General features: G+C 41.2%; 1 protein-coding gene across 4 annotated transcripts; it reads left to right on the top strand.

Annotated features, from left to right (window-relative positions):
* The first annotated feature begins 11,641 nt into the window (after positions 1 to 11,641).
* LOC104067229 (hypoxanthine-guanine phosphoribosyltransferase) lies at positions 11,642 to 21,853 on the top strand. Of its 4 annotated transcripts, none has more exons than XR_008452134.1 (9): positions 11,642 to 11,800; positions 15,299 to 15,405; positions 15,838 to 16,021; positions 16,910 to 16,972; positions 17,518 to 17,535; positions 17,741 to 17,823; positions 19,334 to 19,502; positions 20,153 to 20,229; positions 21,151 to 21,170. XR_008452134.1 is itself a non-coding variant. In XM_009569939.2 (9 exons), exons 1-9 carry the CDS (start codon positions 11,783 to 11,785, stop codon positions 21,196 to 21,198), a joined length of 645 nt encoding a protein of 214 aa, XP_009568234.1. In that variant the 5' UTR covers positions 11,642 to 11,782; the 3' UTR covers positions 21,199 to 21,847. The 4 variants fall into 4 exon arrangements, 3 of the variants coding, with proteins under 3 accessions (XP_009568234.1, XP_053935125.1, XP_053935126.1); XM_009569939.2 differs by having other exon boundaries at positions 19,456 to 19,502; positions 21,151 to 21,847; XM_054079150.1 differs by lacking the exon at positions 17,518 to 17,535 and having other exon boundaries at positions 19,456 to 19,502; positions 21,151 to 21,853.
* Positions 21,854 to 22,147: the final 294 nt, after the last annotated feature.

Here is a 22,147-nt window from a genome sequence, read left to right as displayed (position 1 = left end):
GCACAAAACCTGAGAACCAGACACATGATTCTAAAATAAAGAAAAATCTTTTATTACCTTCAAATCACCACTGATTTCAAAAGGAAGCACCAATGGAAAGGAAATAAAAACTTAATGCCATACAATGTGACAAGTTACATTTAGAACAAATAGAAAAATTGGTCACCATATAAATTATTTGCTGGATATTCTTTTTTATTCCTGTTACTTAGTTACCAGTTTGGAAATTCTACATAATCTCACATTTCTCAGAAGTTGCTACACACAGTTTCTCTCACGGGACTGTTTCAATTCTGAACGCTGCGCTGTTGTCACAGGAGCCACTGGAAAGCTGCCCACCTGCCAGCCCCCAGCTGCAGGGCTTCCCATAACTGGGCATTTTCCTGCATGGCTGTGTCTGGGCTGGCAATACAGCACATGGGAAAGGATTGTCTGTATGTTTCTGGACTCTGGGTCTGAGCTAGTAAGAGCCTTCAGAAGTGGGGATACACTGGGTGAAGGCTCCCCAAGAGGCTGCGTGTAGCCTGTTCCTAACAGGGTCCCTGCTGAGCTGCACCAAAACTGAACTGAATGCACAGAGTTCCTGGGAAAGCTCACATCTCACAGTACCTGCAGGATGTCTGTTTTCCATTACCCGACCTATCCCAGTTGGCCATTATTCTGAATAATACACCTGACTGCGCATATATGACAGATTACTCCATCACACAAATAAAAATGGAAAAGTAAATTATTCCCCCTAAATTCTTCATAAGGGTTGTTGCACCCAGATGCAAGAATTCATATAAGAGACTGTCATACTCAAAGTTCAGACTACAGCAGGGAAAATCTATATTAATGAATGTTTAAACTGATCTTTTTAATATTCTTTCTAAATAATGATAAAAGAAAAACAAGGGGATAGGAATATAAATGACATCTCTGAGAATGCTTGGGAGGTACGTGGTTCACTAGATACTTGAGTTATATATATAGTTGAGTTCTCTTAACCTTATGATGATGGACTGCCTGAGCAGCAAGAATTCTTTTCTCCCTTCCCCTGAAGATGAATCCCTGTGGAAGCATTTGATGGAAAAAAATTAGATCCTTGTTAACCAATTCAAAGCCTCAGACCCGGACAGTTTATGTCATGTGTGAGTTTTTGGAAATGACTCTTTCCTCTCTGATTTGAACAGATTTAGTGTAATCTCATAACTCTCTTGCTAGATTTAATAAAAATTCTTTTTTGCTCTTCTTTTGCAGTCTTTCAGATACCTATTTAAAACATGCACGGGTAGCATACCAAAAACTACCGAAGGTAGGTTTTATTTGTGGTTTTCTCTTCTGGCTAACTCTAAGCATGGCTTTTCTGGGCTTCTTTTTTTAAAGAGAAAACCTCCCACAGTTCGGGCTCCACTGACATGCGGCCCTGTGTACACCATTGGCCAATCTCACCTGGGGCCTCACAAACACCCATTGGCCATGAGCCCAGGGCTACACTGAAGCTCAGAACTAGGCTTCCAGTGCTTGTCAGTGCTATATCATAGGTGTACCTATCTCCAGTTGGCTGGATCTGGTTTGTTGCTGTGGACTTGCCTGTTTTTTACTGGACATGATGCATAGATTGACATTCCAACGTGGTCATGGATCTGCTGTGTGGCCACAATCTTCTCTGGTGATCTGGACTCCTAGTTGACCCCATCCCCATCCCTGTCTTGTTCACTTCAGGCAGGTTTGTGGGACTAAGTCCTGAGCTGCCTGCTATGTCGCCATGCTTGGCTCCTTGTCCTTCAGGCAGCAGTTGGCCCTTGCTGCTCCCTGGCAGCCTATTCCTCAACCCCTCAACCTTTTCTAGCTTCCAGACAGAGAACACAGCTTGAGATGATGGATTTTTAAAAAATACACCTAAGCATAATAACATACTGTGTGTTTTATTTCAACACAGAAGCCTTTGCTTCAAGCCCACAGCCCAGCATGAGAGCACTATTATACCCTGCCCCAAACTTATTTTTCTTTTAAGAGCTTGTCATGTTTTCCCTGGGTGGACTCACTGTTCACACCATGTTATCCATACCAAACCTTTGCTATTATAGCCTCTTACTGACAGTGACTTTGTGGAATTTTTCTAACTGAAAACAAGAAGATGTTAATGTCTTGGTTTCTGCCTCTGACATCTCTACAACTCTCCCTTTTGCCACTCCATGATATGATGAAGATGAGGGGCTGCAAAGCTGCGTATGAGAGTTTTCTTCAGTTCCTTTTTACTCTGTGCCTAAATCACTTTAACTTCTTTGGTTCCATAACTGGACCCAGATGGAAGCCTTAGGACATGCCTGAAGAGAAGAATGATTTTAGCCATTGCCTTCTATAAGGACAGTCCTTAATGCAAACTTTTTTGCTTTCCTAAATTAGATCCCTACTCATCAAACTGAATTTTTGAAAGGCCAGTCCTGGTGGGTAATGTTTTACAACAGAAGGTGTTTAAGAAGATAATTAAAAGAATAATTGCTATAATGAAAATTTAACATGTCTGGAAATGACCGAAATTATCACAGCTGTCTTCCATGAAACTAACTTTTTTTCTGTTTTCTACTGCATTTCTAGAGTTGTGATGAGACTGAGTGATCTTCCGCCAGCATATGAGACCACAGTCTCACATTCTGGTTTCTCTTCATCACCACTGCTTCCTATCTTCTACAAAGTCATCTTTTTTCAGTCAGTGCTGGATGGCACTTTTTGAAATGCATGTTAGCGGCAACAAAGCAAAAAAAAAAGTAATTTGTCATGTCAGGCGAGGGCATCACACAATGCGACACGAGATGGCTCCCTCTTGGTTATCAGTTGTGTGTCAGCTTTGGCATATGCTCAAAGGAAACACCAGCTAAGGTGTGAAGAATGTATGCTGTTTGCTTTCATTGATATTCAGCCGTGGCTTTCAGATTCATCATGACATAGTCTTGTGAATGGCTGAATAGAGCAAAAAACAGATGCTCTGTCCACCACGCCACAAAAATTTGCCTGCTCCTCCTTATCACTAGGCTTGGAAGACCCTTCTGATGACATACAAGCTTCCTGCTCTGAGCCACGGTGCTTCTAGGAGGGCTGAAATCAAACCTGACTTGCTCTTATTGAATAAGAGTTCCCTGTCATTATGAGAACGAATAGGGAATTAACTTCCCTGAGTTTCAGGCACATAAGAGCAGTGCCAGGCTGGCAATATGCCAGACCTGGATCAAGAGTTTTAGATTAAACAAGACTGTTCATAAATGAAAAATTCGGATTTTATCAATTGCTTTCAATCAAAACAATTTGATACAAATAAGCACAAGCCTTAACTGTTACATTTTAAATATCAGTACAATTTGAGGGTTAAACTTCAGGTAACATTAATTCCACTCTTCAGACTATGGCATAGGTTTAATTATCAGTGAATACATATGTTAAAATAGATGTAAATTAACTACAGTAGTACTGCATTCATTTTTAACAATTTGGATTCTGGTTTTCTTACTTTTCTCACAGACCAAAGCCATTATAATAACATTAGGAAACTGTGAAGCAATGTGTTTCATTAAAAATCTTCTGTATATCATACTAATTTCTGCGTAGTCATATAACTCCATTCTCATTTTCCAAAGTCTGGTCAGAGTAAAGGTGACACACAAGTAATTCAAATAGCTTGGCTTGAAAACCTGAGGCATAAGGAACTGGGAATAGCAGCTGGCTGTCAGTGGAGGGATAGTATTTTCAGTATATCTAACTTGCTTAAATCCCTTACAAACCTCTCTGATTGCAATGAGATGCCTTCTACCAAATATTCTAGATTTGGTCTTACGTAAAATGTATGGTTTTACATAGAATAAATCAATATTTCACTTTGTATGACAGGAGATGTAACCTGTAACTCTTCACACATAAACATAACTTGGCCTTGCACGTGGTTAGAATGATAGCTTCAAAAGGAAAGCAGAGATGAAGACACTCCTCACAATGATGATTGTTTTCTTCCACCCATTCTAAATACTAGCAAAAGATTTTTGAAAAGGCAAATAAATCAATTTCAGAAATATCAGTGCTGACAACTTATCCTTTTTTTCAGAATTGCTGTTTTTAAAAACAATTACTTAAGGGGACTTCATGAGAAATCTGAATTACTTTATTAACACTGAAGGATTTACTTGAGAGTGATCCAAAACTAAGCATAAGAAGCCTGCAGCAGAACATCTTTCCAGCTTCCTGTCTTGTTTCAGCAGCAATTTTCAAGTGCCACAAATCAGTCACATCTAGTTTTAGCCTGGCAAAATATATGTATTCAATAAATATAAAATCTGGGATATAGGTTGTACAAGACTGAAGAAAAAGCGATTACCTGAATTAGTGCATATGTGCAGGACAGAGATGTGGTGAACTACTCTGAATCTCTGGAGGCTTTTCCTGCAGAGGACTCTGGTAGAAATAACTGAACAGAATCATTACAACAACAGAATAATTCACACCATCCATTGAGCACCAAATAAAAAACCTGAAAAGTAATATATCAAATTATATAAACTCAGTGTGATGTGCATTGAGGGCATAATCCATTCATTTGAACTAAGGAAGGATGTTTTATTATCTCTGATGTGGATAAAAGTAAATTATGTTGAATCTTGTTTATTTTTGTGTTATAGCTTACCCTCATAAAAGAGAACATGAGCAAAATAAACTATGCTAGATGACATCAGAGACTGTTGAGTGGAAGAAGAGAAAAAGATCAAAGGCAAAACAAAGGAAAGCATTCAAGGAAGAAGACGTTAACCAGGTCAAATGCTTCCATGAGTGCAGAATTAATAAATGAGAGACCTAACATTTGCCCATGCAGATAATGGAGAGAAACCAGAGGTTATGTACGATAGGAGAATAGAATGATGGTACCTGATTATGAGAGTGAGATTATGAGAGTGAGATTATGCAGGTGGGAAAGAGTTCAGTGAATAAGATGACAGGACGTCAGGGCAAGGACAGTTCCTCTCTCATTGCCAGAATAAAAGGAAACCTGCAAGGAGAGTGAAGGCATGGAACCCAAGTGCTGGAAGTAGAATATCAAGCTGTATGAAAAAAACATAACAGACTGGAGAAGGTCCAAAGGAGGGCCAGGAAGATGATCCAAGGGCTGCAGAACTTGCCCTGTGAGGAAAGATTTAAGGAGTTAAGGCCATTCTCCCTGGAGAAGCTCAGGGAGGACCTCATCACAGTATTCCAGTATTTAAACTGGCTACACAGAGGATGGAGGCTCTCTCTTCACAAGGTGCTCTTCACATGGAGAAAAAAAAGAGGAAATGGATAGAGGAGAGGTTTCATAAGAAAGAAATTTTTTACATGGAGAAAAATCAATCACTGGAACAACTTCCCCAGGGATGTGGCAGAGTTCCCATCACTAGATGTTTTCAAGATGCATTTGGATGGGGTGCTAGACAATCTCATCCAGTTTTACCTTCCTACAAAAGGTTGGACCAGATGATCTTTAATGGTCTCTCCCAAGCTGGGCTGTTCTAGGATTCTATGAACATCTTTACTAGCGTAAATTCCCTGTGGAATTCAGATGCTCAACTGTGTAAACAGATTCCAGAAAGTCACCTATGGCAGCAGATGCAGCTGGCAGTAACTGGAGTGCTTTGAATGAGACCTGATGAACTGAAAATAAGCTTCCTATTGGTTCCTTCCATTATCTTACAGAACTGTACTGACCAGCTCTGAATCCCCTTTTCCGACTGTGGGCAGTCTGCACAGCTAACGCACACGGGCAGTGGGTTTCACCACAAGCTGCCAACCCCTGGCATTGCCTGTAAGTAATCACAAGTAGCAGCAGAAAAATCTTTCTAAGCAAGCTCAGACAAAAGTGTCATCTTCATTATTGAAGTTCTCAACAAAACATGCTGGCAACAGCAGAATAGCTGGTTTTACGGAACTGAGATTTATTAATAAACTGTCTTTATCCGAATGCAGTAATTGCCTGGTCCTTTAAAGAGCGGTTTTTTTTCATTTTACCAAAATGCAGTCCACATTTTTCTTATGCACTGTTATGCAAAGATGGCACTTGGCTTTTCTAAGAGACAGACATGGTTCTGCAGAACAGAACATCATTAACAACAAAAATGGTGATTAGAAAAAAATGGAGGGAATAACATTAGAATATTTTAAAATGTGGCCTCTCCATGGTATGTATTTTTATACAATGTTTTAAGGGGTCAAGTAATAGGAAAATCACACAAAGGTAATACAAGCAATCTGAAATCTACTACATGAAGTTCTATTTTAACTCAGCAATTCACACCAAATTCTTTCACCACACTAAGAATGAATTCAGGAAAATAAATATCCAAGGAGGAATATGGATTTAATTGTTATTGCTGTTACATTGCTAAAATAAAACAGCTGTGATCACACAATCAGATACAGCCATTGTTCAACAAATATTTTTATTAAACATCTCTGTAGAGAAGATGAGCCCAGCTCCCCAAGAGCAGAGCCGACCGCTTCCCAGACCACCCATTGCTCCCTAGGTAAAACAACTCATCCAGCTGCTGGGGGTGGGTGGAACTTGATCGGACACACTGGACACTACAGCTGTTAGAGAGCAACTTGTGTTTGCTTGCTGACAAACCTTAACAACTGTATCTTAACAGTCAAGCAAACAGACCACAATCTTTTTTTCCAAATCATTAATTTGAGCAATAGTTAATGACAGCAATTGTGTTTTTTTGAATGGCACCTTCCCAAAACTAACAATGACCTGCGTAGCCAACTGGAGAGAAGCCTCAGAAACTAAGGTCGGCTGATTACAACAGGCATTGGGCTGCAGGCACACAGGAAAGCAGGCACACAGGGAAGGTCAGAGGTACAACAGGAGCAGTCAGGAAAATAAATTGGCCATGGCCATACAGCAAATAAACTGTGTCAGAGCTGGGAATAAAATCCAGAAGCCCTAACTCCTTGTCTCTCTTCTCTACTGGCCTAGTCCTAACCAGATCCTCTCCCAACATGACTTTCAAATATAGACTTCCAGGAGACCCAAACATTTTTCCTATCTACAAAACAAATACAGCAAAAGGAACATAAAGGTTTCCTTCACACAGTCACTCCACCACTTACAGTATGGTCAGAAAGATTTGGTTAATTAACAGTGTACATTTCCTCCAGGTCAGCAATCAGAATGTCTGATTCTGAGCTGTCATTTGACCAGTTAAGAACAGAGGTCAGGGTATTCTCAAGAGTTATTCAAACCTAAACCTGAGTCACCTTTTACAGGGGTGTTTTCCAGTTCTGCCATCACTGTTTGCCAGGTGCTGGGACTACCAGAGGAGCTGGAAAAGCAGGAGACCTTTTCAAGCACAAAATTTTTATATTTCAGTAAAAGAATAGAAATCTCACATTCAGACCAGAGAGAAAATAGCCAGGGAAGGTACAAAGGCTCATACACATGAAATTTTCTACAAAAGAGCTATTTAATCTACCAGAGTAGATATGATAAAGGCTTAAAATTGTGAGATTGTTTCTCATTGTAAACATGCACTGTTTACTATGGGATGCGTGATCAGCTTATTCCAAACAGCTTTTTAGCAAACCAGTTAAGCACATGGTCTCATCTAAGGCTCAGAAGTACCAAACAAAAAGCAGATTTAAGGTGGGCTCCAAATTACTGAAGTCAAGCCATGTGACAGTGTTTTATAATCAGGTTTCCTAAAAAACGCATTAGTTGCTGAATAAAAGTGCTCAGTTTTAATTTAAGGCTTTGGACCATGGTGCCCATGGGTCAAGCCTTCAGTGGTGCAAATCAGAGCGGTTTTCCTATAATCCACAATTACAGAAGTTCAGAACTGCTCTACATATTTAAGATGCCTGATTCAAATTACCTGATCCCATTTTTACTACAGTGAGATAGCTCTATACTTATTAATTGAACACTGTGTTTCTCAGTCTAGAAAGTTAGCTCCATAAACTCTTCCACGGTGGAGGCTTCCCTCTAGTGGACACTGCCTCTGATGTGTTAGTTGTGAGGTTATCGTGATTTAATGGATCAGTTGTACTGTGTACAGTGTAATGGATCACCCAGTATCCTGCATTTGCTTTCTGATTTAAAATAATTAAAAGGAAATGCAGAACTTCATTAGTGCCTATGCAATGTTTCTTGATGAGCTTTAAAATTAATGCAGCAGTCTCAAGATCAGTTACGGCAATACAACGTAAAACTGTTTAACAAACTTAGGTGTGAAAACAGGTACACAAACAGAAATGTCATGGCCTGAAAATGCTGATTAGAGGTTCAGTGGTTCAGGGAAGAGATGCAAAGACAGGAGCAGTGTTGTTCTGTACCGACTGGCTGCTGTTTTGCCCAGCTATCAGTGTGGATTGCCTCCAGTCTGTAAGGGCGACACTTACTGCCCTTCCAGTATCCTTCTTTAGAGGAAACCACTGATACCCGACTTGCTGGGTGCACTGGTTTCCTCAAAACACTTCACTTCAAAAAGATACTCTTGGGGTTCTTATATGGAACAAATACATACACACTTAAACGTTTGTTCTTTCCTGTGGGAGTATGATCACAAAATTTACAACTAAGAAACCATCTGAGGATTCTCTACTGGCTGCATTCTGTTTCCACTATTCAGCAATGGCAAAGGGCTGTCTTAGCATGAACCTTTCACCTGTGAATTTCTCTGTCTTGAGAATGTGACAGTACAAACACTCCTGCAGCAGTAACTTCCATAAGGCAAACCTCAGCCCACCAGTGACAGAGACCACTAACACATCTATTGGGTTTTCAGGCACTTGCCAGGTGACAGCAGTGTGTAGCTACTACTACAGATCTATGGAATCTCCGGAGAATCCTAAATCCATTCAAACAAATATGATCCAGGCAGTAGTTTTCTGAGTTTCAGATGGAGTAAGCAGAGGCATCTTGAACCAGCTTAAAGTTTAATGAGAGTGGATGTTTTTCCCAACCTCAAACTTTTCTTCCCAAGTCTTCCAGAGTTACAAAATCTACTTTTTTTGCCCATGTGGGCTCTCTACCTATGACTATTTCTCATGAATCCTTTCAGAAAATCTTGGAGGCCACATGAAAGCCTGCCTGACATTTTTTATCTCTGGGGATTTTAGTACAATACACCTATTTCCCAGTTCAATTAGAGGAATCTCATTCCAGTTGAACAGATGCCCACATCACGAAGCCATGTCACAACACTCCTTTTTGCTGTCAGTTTCTCTAGAAAGAAACCAGTACTTGTTAAGAAAATATAATAATCATACATGCATAAATAAGCATGTGCCTCTTCTGCTCTTTCGTGGACTCTAGTCAAAAAGTCACTGCTTATTTGTAGCTCAGATAATCCTCCAAATGCATTAAAAACTCAGAAATAAAGTCAGTGGGAGGGATTGTCTGCAATTACTTTCTGAAAGAGAATTTAGCAGGACTTTAGAACTGGGCCCAGTTCATACCGGATTAAATGGAATGGTGCTTAAAGGAGACACAAAGATCTGCAAGGTCCAGTGTATAACTGATAAAAACGTTAGTCATGTGGAACCAAATTTGCATCGAGTAATGACTTCAGGGACTGCTAAAAGTAATTTACATAACAGAGGAGGTCTTCTATAGACAGAACCACAGTGTATGAGAAAATATTTGAGAATATTTTAAGGTGGCCCATTCAGAGGGAAGGCTGCCTCGTAGGTACGAGCTGCAGTCAAGGTTTCCTTGTACAGAAATTAACGACATAATATAAAGAAGAACTGAGCATTTACAAAAGGAGCAGAACTAAGCTGAGTGCTACAAATCATATCAGATATACACACAATATTTATTTCCTCACTGTAATTTGTATAAGTATGCTCGGTGACACTACTGGAAATTGTAAACAGAGATAGTGTCAGTAATTAGTCCCCTCATTTGAATGAGGTTTAAAAGAAGTAGTCTCAGCCATACTGTTGACTTTAAGAAAACAAGACTAAATTCTGTTTCAATGTGGAAACAAGCAAGGCTTTTGACAAGACAGGGAGCTCAAATACATAAGGTAGGGAATGCGATAGGGAATCACAGAATCACAGAATCACAGAATCACAAGGTTGGAAAGGACCCATTGGATCATCGAGTCCAACCGTTCCTAACACTCCCTAAACCATGTCCCTAAGTACTTCATCCACCCGTTCCTTAAACACCTCCAGGGAAGGCGACTCGACCACCTCCCTGGGCAGCCTGTTCCAGTAGCCAATGACTCTTACTGTGAAGAATTTTTTTCTGATATCCAACCTGAACCTCCCCTGACGGAGCTTCAGGCCATTCCCTCTAGTCCTGTCCCCTGTCACTTGGGAGAAGAGGCCACCTCCCTCCTCTCCACAACCTCCTTTCAGGTAGTTGTAGAGAGTAATAAGGTCTCCCCTCAGCCTCCTCTTCTCAAGGCTAAACAACCCCAGCTCTCTCAGCCGCTCCTCATAAGACTTGTTCTCCAGCCCCCTCACCAGCTTTGTTGCTCTTCTCTGGACACGCTCCAGAGCCTCAACATCCTTCTTGTGGTGAGGGGCCCAGAACTGAACACAGTATTCGAGGTGCGGTCTCACCAGTGCCGAGTACAGAGGGAGAATAACCTCCCTGGACCTGCTGGTGACCCCATTTCTGATACAAGCCAAGATGCCATTGGCCTTCTTGGCCACCTGGGCACACTGCTGGCTCATGTTCAGCATGAATTCATAGAGAGAAGGTACTGCTAACTGCATAAAGTAGGGGCCAAGTAGCCTCAGGCATTAATAATTCCCAAACAGCGCTACTATTTAACATATCACTGAAAGTTGTGGATATGCTCATTAATCTACTTCGAAGATCATTTCTGCACTATCCCAAGTGTCACCAGCCACATCTGAAAAGCATCTGTAAAGTTACAAAGAAACAAGAACACTCTTCCTTCCTTTATGTGCCCTCTCCACAGGAGAACAGTAAACTGGTTGAATTAATAGAATGCACTGGATCTGGTGAGAACACTCTGTAACATGTTGTGTGGGAGACGGCTTTAGCTCATTTTGTTAGTAGGATTAATTTTCAGAAATCTAAGTCTTTCATGTTAATCCCAGATAATAGTGCAGTTTGGTACACTAAAATAATCAGATTACAGTGAATGTCAATGCGATTTGATTTTAAATGATGCGGAGCATATTACTGGAACTGCCACCCCCTCCTTTTACGAAAAGATGACCTGGAAGCATGTCAGGCAGAGTTCACCACGGCTCCACAGTTGCAGACCTCTGCTTCCAGTCATCTTTACAAACACGGCTCTGTTTATTTGAATGCTGATTTGTTACAGCAGCTTAGCACAAGAATTTTAAAAGGATGTGGACTTTCTCACAATGGATGTGCAGATATTGTTTAAGAAACTGGTATAAAAACTTACCTTCTACACATGTAGCACTGAATTACCACCTGCTAAAACCAAATACCTGGATGTGTTTTCCATAAAATCCCACTACTCTACCCAGTCCTTCCCACTAATTTGACTGATGTGCTTCCTTTTTGCATCTCCCTCGTTCCCCATATCTTCACTCCGATTGGCTGCAGCAGGCTAATGCCTGTTTTATTTCTGGTTGATCTGATTAAGTAAGAACCTGGGATTGTGATGTCAGTGCATTAGTAGAAGGAAGTAATGCTTCCTGTAGGAAGGATGGCAATTTTGACCTTTTAGAAGCAGGTCACTATCTGACTGCAAGATGAAAATAGAGCAAGACAACCTGCAGTAATAATACCAACTCTTTCTCTGCTAGCATAGTCCAAAGGAAGATCATGGCTCATGGACTGCAGGTAGGAAAGCACAATGCACTTATGTTTGATTATTTGACTGAGGGGAGCTTTGGCTATGGGAGAGGTTAGCGTCATCAAATCTGGTAGAACGTTAGAAATACTGACTAATGAAAGGCCCTGTTTCTTGTGCTGAGGAGAAAAACTGGCTTCCAAAACAGCAGAATCAAAATAGGCTCCTCTTTTTATGAAGTTATGATATTATTATTATTATTGTTATTATTTTATTGGACTTTAATATACCTGTATTCACTTTCTTTCACTCTATGTGGATGAAACAATACTTATATATGAATCTCATCATCGTACATAATTGCTGTAGTTAATATTGTTGGTTTTCCCTCTTAAACCCAAAAACCTAGGCCAGGAAATGAACAACAGATGAGACCGAATCTAAACTAAACAGCAAATTCCTCAAGTTATAAGCTCATGATTTTAAAATGCAATGACTGTGTGATGTTTTAGTAGATTGCTTTATTCTAATGGGATGCTGCTGTATTATTTAGCATGTGCCACAATACAAATGCTTTTACGAGCCTGTAAGGTACACACAGCATGTTGCTATGGTGATGTTCTCAAACTGATGTAATCAGTCAAGGTTCTGCTCATGAACCTTTCAGCAGACCTTATAAAATGCTTCACATGTAGCAACAATCAAGATATTAATGTAGTAGGTATTGTTTGCACGAAACAGTCTCCATGCACATGGTTGTTAACCAAATACAAGGTATTAAACAACACCGTTGGAGTGCCTATAAGCTGTAATCACCATGCACACCTGTATGCTTCCAGATTATCTTTATACAGTAGTTCCAGGAACATGGACAGAGCTCATCCCTCACCTGAGCTGAACTAGTTGTGACGCCTCTCATCAACTGCAGCAGGAAGATAACTTCATTGGCAACAGGGCTGAACTTTAACTCGCTGTGCAGATGAAAGCCCCAATTCTGACTGCAAAGCAAACTGTAATGCTGAGCCCATTAAAAACGGCAGCCGGTTTGGTGACAGGGCAGAAGGGACGCTGCTCAAGTTGCAGGTAGCATAGTCATTGCAGTTAAGGTGCAGTTGTGCAGAACACGATAGAGATGGAAATTTTGGGGGATGTGGGGAGGAAAGAATCAAACGAAAAAACAAACAAGCTACCCTACAGCACTTTGTAAACTGTTTATCGTGTCGGTGACTCTCCTTAGAAGCGCTTTTTCTGTACTCTGAACGCAAATGATTCTTCTATGTTCTGGTAGTCTCAACGAAACCCTGTCTTTTAACTTTAGCCAATGCTTGCAATCATGTCCTATCGTCACTGCTTCTTTGCTGACAGAATCCCAGATCCTGTACATACATTCGGTCTGCCACCACTAGCAACCTCTTACAGGCAGAAATCAGCCGATTTCAAACCAGCCAGCCAGGTTAATTGAGCACTCCAACAATAAGCAGCTCTGCACTGCATTGCAGTCTGCTCAGAGATGTCACCGTCTGGCCTCATTACAGCTGATACCAGGGCAGTCACCAGCCAACTCTTCCAAGATTAATAAATCACAAACAAACTTAATTTGAAAACAGTCTCCACCTCAGCTTTCATTTTTACCTCAGCCATGAGGAAAACAGCAACTAACCAGGCAAACAGGACTGCTGACACGCCAACCAATGCTCAACCCCCGGCTGTTCTGGAAGTCTAACTTGGAACATCAATGCCTATCAATGCTGAGAACTTGCAGAACATAGTTAGTTCAGCCAGGATGAGATTCCATGCACATTGCCCTGAACTACGATGATCTGTTCTTTCAAATTCGTGTTAACACCGGTCTCACTAGTTTTGCCTTTAAATTAAGGGGGGCTTTGTGGCCAATTTAAAATAAACGGCAGGAATTGGTTATCTCATTTCTGTGGCTGCTATGAGTTTTTCGAGTAATCTTCTGGTCCCTACAGTCCATTTTCTTTCTCCCTAAGCACTCATCATCATGCCAAAAAAGAAGAATTAAACCAAATTCCTCTGAAGAGTCTGCAGGTGTTGACTTGTTATCAATGCTTTATGCTGTATTGCTTAGTTCATAGCTCCATGCAAGCTATCAAATCCTTGGGTTTGAGGCCTGCTTAGTAAAATCAAAGGATGTCTCATAGCTGGTACAGGGATCTGAGGGGGGGAAAATATAGAATCTCAACAAGAGTACTGAGTAAAACCAGTCCTTTAAAACCTTGCCCTCTGCTGAAATAGCTGGTTAATTTGTTCCTCGATGAACAAGCTATTTGCTATTAGAAACACGTGCCACACCAAAGAAATGCCCACAAGGCAGCAATCTATTTTGAGTTATACTGCACCGAGTTCTGTTGAATGGCACTGGTGTGCAGTGAACCTAGTTTGCACTAGTGAAGCTTTGAGCCAGATTTACATTTTTCCTTCAATGAGTTCTGTATTTTTAACAATAACTGGGCAACATTAGAGGTGACAATTTCACTAATTTGAGTTTTTTCTTATTTCTCCTACTTACATACGAGCCCACAACTGTTTCTATCTCATACTTTTCTCTTGCCTGCTTTTGCGCCTCCACTTCATAAGTGAACAAAGACCAAAGCATCCATTTTGGTCTTGAAGGGTGGTAGAACCCAATTGCACTGATCTGTCTGGGGTCAAGAGACTAGTCAGAAGAGAAGCCCAAATGGAGTATATGTAACTTCCAGATACCTCTGGGTGCAACTGTCTGGAGCCAACACATTGAAAAAAAGAGCTGTGAATCTAAAGCCTGATGGCAAAAGGGTGAAGGAAGCAGCTAGGGCCTCTCCCAAGCCATGCTGAGGAGAAACCTGCTAGCAGGGCAAACAGCACGAGAAGCTGAGCCACAGCAGATCTATGGCTCCACCTTGGGCACCCTCTGCAGCTTCTCCTCACTACCATCTCAAAGCTTCTCCTTTGGGGTAAGTCACCTCCTCTGTCCTCTGAGGCTGCTGATGGCTGGTGTGTGCATAACCTTTGCCTAATGTTGTTATGATACGCACTGAGGAGACAGCTTGCTTTCTTACACAATGGAAAATGATGGCCAAGGTAGTTCAGCATCCTAAAGTCACCTGCTGACTGGAGTTCAACCTGTAATCACAACCTATTTGCCTTTAATTTTACTTTTTTCTTGTCTACCACATGAGCAAGCTCCTGTGCTCTGCAGAGGGGGAAATGGAGAATGCAACTGGTTTTTTATCATTGTTTTGGGCCGGGGGGGACGGGGGGAAGGCTGAGTTGATGGCTGAGAATTTTTCTTGTAACGACTAGGACGAAGTAGTCACCTACCCATTCACATCTCAGACAAGCATACTAGTTCCTGAATTATCAGACAAATTGTGAAATGATCTATTAGAAGATTCCAAAACTCTCAGATATACATTTATTTTGCCACATTATTGGGGTGTGTGGGTGTAGAGAGAGGATGCTTTCTCTGCATCATCTGAGATGGGAAGGTTTCTTCCCATGTGGATCTGTCTTAACTCTTACAGCAATTTCCCTTCCACTTGCAGATAAGAGATGAAGAAAGTGGCTACAATAAAAATCTATTTTGCATTCCTAAGCATTATGAAGAAGATTTAGAAACAGTCTTCATTCCCCATGGACTCATCCTGGACAGGTATGAGACTAAACAACTAAGAGTAGCAATAAGGATGCCAATAACCACTTTCCCTCTCAAATGACACCCTACCCTGCACAGCCCATGAGAAACATGGAAACTCTACAGCTATAACACTTGTGCTCTGGAGTTTGATACAAGAGGAGTTTTACGCAGAGGATTCCTCTACAAGCTCAGTTAAATTTCCATGTTATCTCAACTATATCTTTAAGCTTTCCTACCTGGCATTGTTCAGGTACACAGATGAAACCATCAGTGTGTCAAGTGGAGTGGGCATCACTTTGTGAACTGGAAATATGTAACTGTCCTATGTCTGAACGTGGTCGCAATTTGCTAGTTAAAAAAAATTAACAGCAAGATCAGAATTGTAATACTTAAAATATGGACAACTAAATATGATGAGCTTAAAAAGACTTCTTGTTTTCCTTCCAGGACAGAACGTCTGGCTAAAGATATCATGCAAGATATGGGAAGCCATCACATTGTTGCGCTCTGTGTCCTTAAAGGAGGCTATAAATTCTTTGCTGATTTGCTGGACCATATAAAAGCACTAAATCAAAACGGTGACAGATCTGTGCCTATTACTGTGGATTTTGTTAGAATAAAAAGCTACAGTGTAAGCAGCTTTCTTTTCCTTGGAAAACTGGCTCTCCTCACAGACCCACATTCTGAATACGGGTAGTTTAGATGAAAACTCAAAAGAAAAAAACCAGCCTTTATGCATACACCCTGTTCAGGTTCAGAGCAACTTGATTTAGTACACACTGAAAAGCAACTGCTGTACCAATCTGTCCCAACGATAAGATAGATATTGCATGTGCGCTGGAATGAATGTATGGCAGAACTCTTAACATGGCAAAGCCAGGGCCAGGTCTCCAATGTCCTCCACTCCAGCCCAAAGCTCCCATAAAGGTCCTACTCTGTCCTTACCATGGCACCCTTTGGTGGGAAGGAGTATGGAGAGGAGCTCAGCATCACAGACCTGGCTATTGTCTACCTCTGCAGTGTTTTTGTTATTCTGACAGGTAACACTGGAGACACCTGTTTTCACAATGTGTGTTGTGGAACAGGTATCACTTGCCTGAACCACTCATAGCTGGCCTCAGCCAACTGCTGTAAAGAATGACTTAGGCGATTTCTTCTGTTTCACCTTCTCCCCTTTGAAGGCTCAAGCTCTGTGCAATGATCAAAACTTACTCCACAACAAAAACAACAGTTTGCACTATCCTATAAATGTTTCATGGAACTCTAAAATATATCTGCAGTAATGAAATAGCTAAAAGCAATGATGGCTGTGTATGAATATGGATGTACTCTGGTTCCCTGCACACATCCTCACTTTATCCTCTTGCTCTCAGCTGCTTAAAAGCTGTTTCACTGAAGGCACGCTGTGTAAAGATTGCAAGTGTCCTTTGGCAGGCAAGAAGTGAGAGCAGCACATCATTCATACACATAATACTTCTGAGCACATTTTATGTGACTTCCCCCTTCTTTCTCCTTCTAGAATGATTCACCTACAGAAAAAATCAGTGTTGTTGGAGAGGAACTGTCTACACTAAGAGGGAAGGTATGGATTGGCATCTTTAGCTTTTAAAGGGAAAGAACAGTTGTTCTGTATCTTCCAGAAAGCCCATCTTTATTAAGGTTTTGATGCCGCATATTTACAGCTGCTTAATACTGGCTTAAAGTGCTGTGCTTTGAAACAGTGAGTAATTATCCCTGATCTCAGTGGAAACTTAAAGTGATCAGAACTGACTGCTTCTAAAAATCCTGCTCCATTTTTTATCTCACATCCCCCAGAAATGAACCATCTTAAACTGACTCATGCAGTATGCTTTTAGAGTGTACTGCTTTATACGGAATAATATATAAAACCTGACACAGGTGGTTTCCTCACAGTATTTTATGTTCCTATAAATACTTACAGACAGGCTCTTGAGACAGCACTAAAATAATGTAAGTAGTTAAGTGACAAGCTCCTTTGAAAATCAGCTGCAATGTAGTTGTAAGTGAAGTTTGTGGTACAAACTCTTCCTGGCTGAATGGCTCACTGAATGCTGCCATGTTAACATGTTCTTTTCTTTCTTTCTTTCCCTACATGATCTTTTCCAGAACGTGTTAGTAGTGGAGGTAAGTAAAGATTAGGGGCCAGGAGAGGAATTATATGGACTTTTTTCTCCCCATATTGCAAGTTAATACCTATTGCATAGGTGTTATTAATTACACCACTGCGCTGCCAAGGGTTCTGACTGGTTTTACACTTTAAATTAATCCAATAGCAATTGTTTTTTTCTTTCAGACTCGAAGAATAACTTACTTTTTTTATCTCTTTCAGGACATTATTGAGACTGGAAGAACAATGAAAGCACTACTTTCCAAACTAAAAGATAACGAACCAAAGATGGTAAAAGTTGTAAGGTACAACGATATGGCCGTTTACTAATGTGTTGTAACAAGATGATATCACAGGAATATTTAGGTGAATAGTCACTGCATGCCTGTGGGTGTTTGGTTTTGTCTGGTTTGAAGTTTGGGGAAAGAGGAATTAAAAGCAGGAAGTAATCCTCATCCAGCCAGTGAATTACTAAGTATTTACTAAACAGGGAAATTTATTACAACCTTCACTGTTAAAACGAATAAAAAAGATTCCCTTTTGCATAGCCCATGAGGTCTCATGAATTCCCCGTTTCTCACCTTCATCTCACCTGAGGGAAAGTCAGTTCTTTCCATAGGTTTCCTAACACCTCCTCAGTTGCCTCAATACTAGAATGACAACACTCCAAGTCCATCTTAACATCCTCAGTCAGACAGGTTTTCAGAACCTTGGGGTTCATCAGCACTTGCAAGACGATTCCAAGTGCCATTCCACATGATCTCTAAAAGGAATTTTTGGGGAATGTCTCTATCAAGTGATCATGATGCTTTGAAGAAACACTTCCTGGTTTATGTACCAGTTGCGCTCCTCCTAGTGAATTTCCGGGAGGTTCTCTGTTTCTTCAGAAGTGCACCAGGAAAGCAACAATGGATATGACTTTGTGGAAGAAATCATAGTGACACATTGCACAGCTTGTCCTCTTCTCCCTCCGCCCCAGCTAAAATCTTTGCACGCTGCTTGAACTTGCTTACCTGCCTGTGCTGTTCTAGTTTGCTTATGCGTCGCTACATGACAAAATAATTATTTGGGGGACAGAACTAGTGAGAACTAAACATCAAACGATGACATCATTTGGACCTCCATAATGAACCTAGATAAGAGCTATAGCTTCCTCCTCAATTACAAGGCTTCCTTCTGTTACAAAAATCTAGTTTTAATTTAACTGCATGACCATAGAATCATAGAATAGTTTGGGTTGGAAGGGACCTTAACGATCATGTAGTTCTAACCCCTCTGCCATGGGCAGGGACACCTCCCACTAGACCCGGCTGCCCAAGGCCCATCCAACCTGGCCTTGAATACCTCCAGGGATGGGGCAGCCACAAGTTCCCTGCACAACCTGTTTCCAGTGCCTCACCACCCTCACAGTGAAGAAATTCTCCCTTATGCCCAATCTAAATCTGCACCTCTCCAGTTTATACCCATGTCCCTAGTCCTATCACTGCAACCCTTTGTGAACACTCCCTTTCCAGCTTTCTTGTAGCCCTTTCAGGTACTGGAAGGTCGCTATAAGGTCTCCTCTGAGCCTTCTCTTCTCCAGGGTGAACAAGCCCAACTCTCTCAGCCTGTCCTTGTGTGGGAGGTGCTCCAGCCCTCTGGTGCTCCAACCTCATCCATGTAGCCTTCCTCCGGACCTGTTCCAACAGCTCCATATCCTTCTTATGTTGAGGATTCCAGAACTGCACACAGTATTCCAGATGAGGTCTCACAAGAGGGGAATAGAGGGGCAGTATCACTTCCCTTGACCTGCTGGCCATGCTTCTTTTGATGCAGCCCAGGATATGGTTGGCCTTCTGGGCTGAAGAAGCTTATGGAGAAGGATGGGAGAAGCGAAGTTTACAACTTAGAGCAAGACATGCTTTAAAAAACATAACCCCCTCTGCTCTGCCTTGCAGCCTGCTCGTTAAAAGGGCACACCGAAGTCCAGGTTACAGACCAGACTGTAAGTATTGCATTCTTCTGGTTGTCTGTGATGTTTCACTTCATGCACTAAGTCTGAAAACTGGCACATGAGTTTCAGGAAGGCCAAGAGAAATTGGGAGAAAACACACCAAAATTTGCACACTGACGACAAGCTACCCCAGCTGAAACCTCAGGACCTTTTTAATCTCCCTTGGTCTGAGTGCAAGTTTGGCTACTTGCTACCAGATAGCAGAAACAGAACCAAACTGTAACCTTATACTGTTTCAATCCCAAAAGGCATTTGTTTTCATTCTGCATTAAACTTGCCTTGTTTTCCAACTGAAAATCCTTACTGAGTTGCAGTGCATCTGCTTTTACACAAGTAAAATCTTGCTCCTTATCTCCCTCTCCCAGGACTACCTCATAAGTAAGGTTTTAAATAATTATTTTGTTCTTAAAATGCATTTTCTTAACATTTCAATTGCTAACTGACAGGGATGTCACAGATTCTGACCTCTGCCATCAATTTATGGCTCTGACTCTTAAAGAAGGAGGCAGAGTACCTCGGAAGCAAGAGGATGTATTTGTAGCTACTACTGTTAAACAGCTGAAGCACGTGCTGGATACAAACTGTGCACTTCAAAGCTATTTACACTGCCCTAGTATAACAAGAATTGTATTTTGTTACAGATATAGGCTTTGAAATTCCAGATAAATTTGTGGTTGGATATGCTCTTGATTATAATGAATACTTCAGAGATCTAAATGTAAGTATGCACATGCGTGCCTTGACTGTTGCATATGATTGAACACATTGACCAGCATGAGTATTGTCTTACACTGCGCGCTTCTCAACAACTAACAAAACTTTGAATCTCACTAGAAACTTGTATTACAAGGGCAAAACTATTATTAACGTTCCAAGCTGATAATTCAGTATAAACGCGTAAGAACGTATTTATGCCTCATCTTGTCATGAATCTCCTCGAGTCTCACGGCCCAGTCACAGTACGCCGAATCCTCCAGGGTGGCTGGCAGCTACATCCGCTGCCCCATCTGAAAAGAAAGTAACATGTAATTTGGCTTTGATTTCATGTTTGTCTGCCTAAGTGAAATCCTGCATTGCTCTTTTCTAGCCACGTCTTCAGGGTGGCTGTGTGTGCACTGCGTGTTAAGTTTTTTCCTACACTCTATATAACATGTCCATTAAGATCTCTTTTTCCTTTGCTCCATTACAGCCTCTTTGGGGTGCACTGAGTAGTAGACTTAGAAAGAGCATAACGGATAGAAAGAGATATCTCCCCCCCTGCCCCCCAGTTTTCAAAAGCACTTTCTTAAATCTGGTTAAGTGGAAAATATTTTCCCTTAAAACAAACAGACAAAACAGTTCTGTTGAAGACACATAATGTATCTATGCTACTACAAAGCAATACAAAGGATAAAATAACTGAACAAACCTGGCCTCTTCAGAATATACAAATCTATAAATTACAGATGACCTTGGAGCAATATTAACATCTCAGTTTTACTGCAAGCAGTAAACTTGCAGCCAGACTCACAAAGATTACTGTTCTGGTGTGTTTTCCTTTCAATGTTAGGAATACAGCTGAGAATGATTCTTGCATCTTTTTTGAAGGTAAAGACTGGCTAAAGTTGTACTACTTTTTTTTTTTTCTTTTTTTTTTTAGCATATCTGCATTCTGAAAGAGAAAGCCAAAGAGAAATACAGGACCTGATAGCATCAATCTGCTGGAGCAGCAGTTCAGGGGCACGTACAGCTGGACGAACAAGTAGTAATCTAGTACTAATTGTACTCTTCACTGAAGAACTGCAACATTTTCTAAAGATATTCTTCTATATATTCTCCTATAATGATTATGTAAAGCAGCTTAAAGGTGAATGAGTCCTGTTCAAGTTTCAGTGAAATCTGGAGGGAACCCTAGCTGTAAAATGGGTATTCTGTCCTGCTGGAGTCTCGGGAGCACAGCCAGGTGTAGGCAACACACATACAGGTGTATGTAATGGTGTCTGGGTTTCAATTTACTACATGAAATAACACATTTGGTTGTACATAAACTGCAGTTATTCTTACATGTGAGCTTGTGTAAATACATACATGTGTACTTTATGTAACAAACAAACTGATTAAGCAGTTAAGGACTTGAGCTTAATTCAGTAACCTGTACAAAGTGCACACCACATGGAAAGTGCATTTGGTTCTTTGGCTTAATGCAATGAAAAGTAAACAGTAACGTAACTACACTAAGGCCAGTTCTTACACGTTCCGCGTAACGTGAGTAATGTGTCTTGTTTCCTGAGGGAAGGGAGTGCATGCTCTTCATGTGGTGTTAGTGGAAATGCAGGTAACACAGATTATTGGCTAGCAAGAGCGGGTGATAAACCGCTGCAGGAGGGAATTCCTTCTGCAAGCTCTCTGTCCCTGATGCCAGCTGGAATCTACGTGCTACTGCCCAGAAATTGCACCAAGCTTGAAACACCCCTTTTCTACCTGTACTGAATCACTAAAATGACAGAATGGTTTGGGTCAGAAGGGACCTCAAAGTCCATGCAGTCCTACCCCCTGCCATGGGCAGGGACACCTCCCACTGGATCCGGCTGCTCTAAGCCCCATCCAACCTGGCCTTGAATACCTCCAGGGATGAGGCAGCCACCACTGCTCTGGGC

Source organism: Cuculus canorus, chromosome 13 (assembly GCF_017976375.1).
Source record: "Cuculus canorus isolate bCucCan1 chromosome 13, bCucCan1.pri, whole genome shotgun sequence".
NCBI lineage: Eukaryota > Metazoa > Chordata > Aves > Cuculiformes > Cuculidae > Cuculus > Cuculus canorus.
The sequence above is the reverse complement of the archived record's forward strand: the minus strand, read 5'-3'. Positions and strand labels throughout refer to the sequence as shown.